Source organism: Bufo bufo, chromosome 2 (assembly GCF_905171765.1).
Source record: "Bufo bufo chromosome 2, aBufBuf1.1, whole genome shotgun sequence".
Lineage (NCBI taxonomy): Eukaryota > Metazoa > Chordata > Amphibia > Anura > Bufonidae > Bufo > Bufo bufo.
Window position 1 is genome coordinate 743,734,692 of NC_053390.1, and position 5,988 is coordinate 743,740,679.

The following is a 5,988-nucleotide window of genomic DNA, read 5'->3' on the forward strand; positions in this document are numbered from 1 at the left end:
TAAGGAACCGACACGGACAAAAAATACGTTCATGTCCATGAGCCCTTAGAGAGGTTTTCTAATAAAGACATGTTTCCGTTCAGTCGAACCATAAGTTTTATGACTATAGATCTTGAAACTGGCGCTGGTGACAAGAATAACAAGAAGAGACTCCATCCTCCTGGTCTTACTCCGATATAGTCTCTGTAGTTCTTATCTGATATAGGCAGGTAAGGAATGGGGAATGAAATGCTGCAGTCAAGATTTCTTGTATATTTTTATTTTTATTTTTTTAGGGAAAAAGGGGAGGGAAGAAAAGGGGAAGGGAAGAGAATTATTTATTTTTTGGGAAACATTTTTAATTTTTTTATTTTTTTTATGGAGGGGGAGTAGGGAGAGAAAGGGAAGGGAGAAATGAGGAAGGGAAGTTTTTTTTAAGTTTCTTTGTTTTTGGGGAAGGGTTAAAATTTTCAGGTTTTTTTTTTCCTGGCGGGTGGCAGTACAGGATGGTGCTTGACGGTTCACCTTCACACTGGCTCTTTTTCCAGAGGCTCTCTAGATTTCATTTTCCTCCAGAACATGCAGATGCTGAAAAAAGAAAATCTATCAGTTATTTGATATTTGCTACTTACATGTCAGCTCTGAGTGAAATGTGTGCACAGATCCTCCAATGTTTTTTCTTACATTAGCTGCTTATCAGTCCACTGACATTATAACATGTCTGGCCTTGTAATATGCGCCAAATTTATCATGAAGCGTTCAGTATTGTGATAAATCTGGAGCATCCAGTGACTGCCTGGACTAAGTTTACACTGTGTAATGTGTAATATTTATCTAAAATACTACGCCTGTTCCACAGAGTATCTTATAGATGCTACCTACCATATGCCAGCGATCAGCATGATGGTGACGGAGCCGGCCACAGATATTGCTATGAGGGAAGCATTGTTGTTCTGTAGCTCCTCTAGAAGTGGCGGCTCAGGCGCTGTGATGTCAAGCACATCAGGAAGTGTAGGGCGAGGATGGTATTTTTTTGTCGCCTGTTCCGATTCGCTGATAACTAAATGAAGAAAACAATTACATTAATAGTTAATTCCATGAAGAGAACGATAATGACATTGTAGTGTATCTTATACATGAAAGAACATGAAATATATGTCAGAATATCAGAATCGTCTGCATCATGGAGGCTCAGAAGCACTGTCAAAACCAAAAGTGGCTCCAAAATACAGAAATGGCTAAAATCTTTCAATCATATTTTTTTCCTTTTTTCCTAACCCCACATTATCGGTGACAATTCAGATTTTCAGAACTAGATCCTTTCTCACTAATTATCACCCACAAGTAGATATGAATCCCGCGTATCTAAGAATTACCACTCAGCATAGTGCCAGTAATAATATGTCCTTACCTGCCACGTTATAGGTGATCTTACTCACTGGCACCTCAGAGTCCAGGATGGTGGTACACGTGTACCGTCCGGAGTCCCCCATCTGTACGCCCTTGATCACTAGATAGGGCTCCCGGGTGATTTTGGGATTGTGTTCACGAGGCTATAGAAAAAATATGGAGAATTATTAGAGCCTCACAACTATTTATAATATAATATTTGTAATTTACATAGTCATATCATTAAGACAAAAATTTTGAAAATTACTGATGATAATTTGCTGACATGACAGAAAGTCTAATTTTAGCCCATATTGAGCAGCCTGGTGATGATATTGGGTGAAAGGACTTTCTGCTAAGTGGTTTTTGAGTAATGAAAGGAATAGGTTTGGGAAGCGCTGCCTTAACATTATGGTCGTATAACTCAAACTGAACAATCTCCCAATTTTACCCTGCATTGTACTTACCAGGGTGAACACGTTGTTATAGGTGTCCTCCAGCCTCGCGTACCATTCAAAAGTACAGTCCAGAATTAGTTCTTCATATTCTGGGATTTTTATATTTATCTCTAGAAAAACAGGAAAATGAAAGAAGATATTATAGAAGTAATTGTGTAGATATTCTGTCCTACATTTAGGGGTTGTCTCAATAACACGTCTCCTTCTATAAGACCTAATAGGAAATACGGCCATCATAGAGGAGACTGATAGTAACTGGTTATATTCTGCTATCTCCTCACCTCCACAGTTTACAGTCTCTGCCAGGTGAGACTTGTGATCTTTACATGGAGAGCAGGACCGTCCAGTTTTCAGATCTGAGAAAAGAAGAAAGAAATGAAATGTGACCCAAGCATTAAAGACACTTATAATATTAGAATAAATATGATAATCATGTGCTGGTATCTATCACCCCTCTGTCACCTGCACATGGACAGGATACTGTACAGGCTGCCACAAATCACCCTTCTAGCCTGCTTATGGACTGAATCATATTAATGTAAATATCCTCCTGCTTTGGGAAGTCTGGTGTATACCAGTGAATGGTATATTTAGTGTACGGTGAGGATTTGGGGTCCTATATATTTACTAATGTACTATATTAATGTAGATGTAAGAATAGAAACTTCTACTTTACCGAAACATCTGTTGGAGGTGCACAGGCAGCTGCATCTCTCCAAGTAGTCTGTGAAAAGAGGAGACATCATATAATAGTCAGCGAGTGCTGTGTAAAGTGCCTATGTAGTGCTGCTCACCTCTGTATAATAGGCACAGTACCCACAGTTTACACATAGTTTACACACACTAGTGGGAAAGGTCCATTGACATGCATTATATAGTGTAATTCTAGTTACTCTGGCCTATGATAGAAATCTTATACTGTACCTTGATTTTTTGAGGGCCCCCGGCGCAGACAACCTTCTCCTCGGCGCAGGTCTGACAGTTGATGTAGGTTTGCACCATTAATCCTGGGGAAATGCACTTGTGTTATAACCTTCCAATCTTATAGATAATAATAATGACAAGAAGCTGAATCTGGTATAAAATGTACTTACCACAGCTGTCTGCACCTGAGGAATGGAGAAGAAAGAAGACATTACTGACCGTTCTCATTGTCAGACTCAGAAACCTCTAATCTCTGGGTCTCCTTATTATTACATGATGTCAGTGCCTCTGTGTTCGTCACTTTGTTTTCTAGATTTCCATTGACAGAAATCTCTGAGCCGCCCCAGAACGGTCCGGGCCTCTATAGAGCGCAGCAGCTCCTAGTGCAAACATCCCTGGCAGCCAATCAGATGTCGGCTTTCATATGTCCAGTACAGGGTAGGAGATAACAGCAGTGATCTGATTGGTGGCTGTGGGGATCTCTAGTTTGGGTCTACATTACTATTACTACAAGAGGCCTGTGTGTGTAATACATTTATATGTCATATTATAGCAGGTGTTATATCTAGAAGAACTCACCTTGTTTATTTGGACACCTCCCTAAAAGTGTGAAATGAAGAAAAGCAGAATTACTAATAGAGAACAATAGAGAACAGAAATCCCCTGTATATGAGGGCTCTATCTATAACCCTGCAATAATACAAAAGAAAACTGCACGCATAGCAATTCCCAGTATAGAACATTTTATTACAATCGCTCCCTCCTGTCACTAGGCTGTAGGGAAAGGAAAACAAGCTGAAAACATCCTCTCTGACAACCTACCAGACACGTAGAAGATAAGTACAATGGTAGACAGAAGAAGATTCCACTTACGTTGGTTTGAGTCCTGGACGATAACCTTGAGCTTTTCTTGGAGTCGCTGGAAATGGAGTCCAATGATGTGAAGAAGCTGGATCTCTAAGATATATAAAGGGGAAAAGAATGAGAGTCCGATCCCCTCATCTGTCCGATCCCCTCATCTATCAGTCTGAGCCCCCAACACACTAATTCCTATTAATAAGAGAAGTAGAATTTCCACCTACGTATAAAATATTGTACTTACCCTTAAAATCTATATCCTGGATGACGTCCACAGATTTTTTATATTCAGACGCAATTTCGGATATAGCATATTTATCTGGAAGGAAAATAATGGTACAATAATTATCTATCTATCTATAGATTATATGAAATAGAGAAAATAGTAATAATATAAGTACCCAGTATGCCGACTTCATCCTCAAGGTAGTTCAGGACTTTTTTCTCGGTGACTTTGGCAAACCGCTTGATGTTGACATAGGCTTCTATTGAGTCAATGTCATCGACTTGGCTTTTGATAAAGGTGTTGAATTCTTCCATAGCCATTTTCCCTCTGGAGTCGCATGGTATGCAACAGAGAGACTGTCCGATGAAGACAGATGTTACGAGCAGTAGAAGCCACATGGTCTGGATAGAACCAGACATCTTTAGTAAAATCGCTTCCTGTAGCAAATAATCACTAAGGACGCAAGAGAGCAGAACTATGTCCCACTGAGAAGACAACAGCACTGCACAGGTTACAGCATCAGGCGCCGGTTAAGGGACAAGGTCTTTATGACATCATCAGAATATGCAGATGAGGCTCTGAAACAAGCAATTGGATTGGTGGAAAATGTGATTATGACATCACTAGAATATGCAAATGAGGCTCTTGAACACATAAGATATTGGATTGGTGGAAAATGTAATTGTGATAATATCATATGAATATGCAAATTAGGCTCCAAAACAAATAAGCCATTACATTGGTGGAAAATGTAATTATGACATCATCATATGCAAATGATTCTCTGGAACATGAGTTGTTAGAAGGAGTAAATAAGTATGTTCACAAAAAAAAACTTTTTTTAAAATATCACAAATAATACATATAATGACATTCTTTACAGAATATACATATCAAACATGGTTCACAGAATGATGTACCCAGGGGCATAGCGGGGGAAGGGGGGGGGAGGGCTGTTGCAAGTGGGTGCATATGCCCTGGGTGCCGAGGATGGAGGAGGCACCTGGGCGGGCACAGTCTTCTGAACATGTCTCGCATGACATCACAACAAAGAGGTTTCAGACGGTGGAAGCGGAGCACAGGAGCTGCCTGCTGCATTGAGTCAGTCTATACGAGAGCTGCGCCTCTACCTCTTCTCCTCTGATGTGTTTTATCCTAATGAGAAAGATTTCATAATAAGGATTTGGAGAAGGGGCAGAGGGATAGCAGAGCAGGGAGAGGCTGGTGCTGCTACTAGGGGGTCATACCATGGGGGATTAATAAAGCCCACCATAATGCCCCCCCAGTAGTAATAATTCTCCTTATAATGTGACAGTGCAAAAAATACCCCCTTGTAATGCCCCCAGTTGAGCTAATGTCCCCATAGTGCCCCCATAATGTGCAAGTATAAAATACCCCTATATAGTGCCCCCAGTAAATGCCCCCATAGTGCTCCTCTCCCCCCTCCTAGTGCCCCCCATAATGTACCAGTATAAAATGCCCCATATATAGTGCCCTAGTAGATGCCCTCAGTGTCCCCCATAATTTGTAAGTATAAAATACCCCTTCTCAGTGCCCCCGTAGATGACCCCATAGTACTCCTCTCCCACTTTCCCCATAGTAACCACTATAATGTGTCTCAGTATAAAATGCCCCTATACAGATCCCCCATATAAAATAACCGTTCTTTGTGGCCTCAGTAGATGCCCCTATAGTGCCCACCAATAATGTGCCAGTAAGAAGTGACCCCATAGATGTTCCCCAATAATGTGCCAGTAGCCAGAGCCCCCCATATCATGTGCCAGTAGCCAGAGCCCCCCCCTATATCATGTGCCAGAGCCCCCCTATATCATGTGCCAGTAGCCAGAGCTCCCCTATATCATGTGCCAGTAGCCAGAGCCCCCCCATATCATGTGCCAGTAGCCAGAGCTCCCCTATATCATGTGCCAGTAGCCAGAGCCCCCCTATATCATGTGCCAGTAGCCAGAGCTCCCCTATATCATGTGCCAGTAGCCAGAGCCCCCCCCCTATATTATGTGCCAGTAGCCAGAGACCCCCCTATCATGTGCCAGTAGCCAGAGCCCCCCCTATCATGTGCCAGTAGCCAGAGCCCCCCCTATCATGTGCCAGTAGCCTGAGCCCCCCCATCATGTGCCAGTAGCCATAGGCCCCCCT

The 5,988-nt window shown here is 41.9% G+C and overlaps 1 protein-coding gene across 1 annotated transcript; it reads right to left on the reverse strand.

The window, feature by feature from the left end:
* Positions 1–506: 506 nt before the first annotated feature.
* Positions 507–4,155, reverse strand: LOC120991042 (izumo sperm-egg fusion protein 1-like). The gene is made up of 10 exons (XM_040419934.1): positions 4,010–4,155; positions 3,853–3,927; positions 3,573–3,707; positions 2,921–2,935; positions 2,503–2,550; positions 2,108–2,182; positions 1,836–1,936; positions 1,391–1,532; positions 862–1,039; positions 507–567 (listed from the first exon to the last, which is right to left on the reverse strand). The coding sequence occupies exons 1-10, from the start codon at positions 4,152–4,154 to the stop codon at positions 507–509; spliced, it is 975 nt and encodes a 324-aa protein (XP_040275868.1). The 5' UTR covers position 4,155.
* Between the last annotated feature and the right edge of the window lie 1,833 nt (positions 4,156–5,988).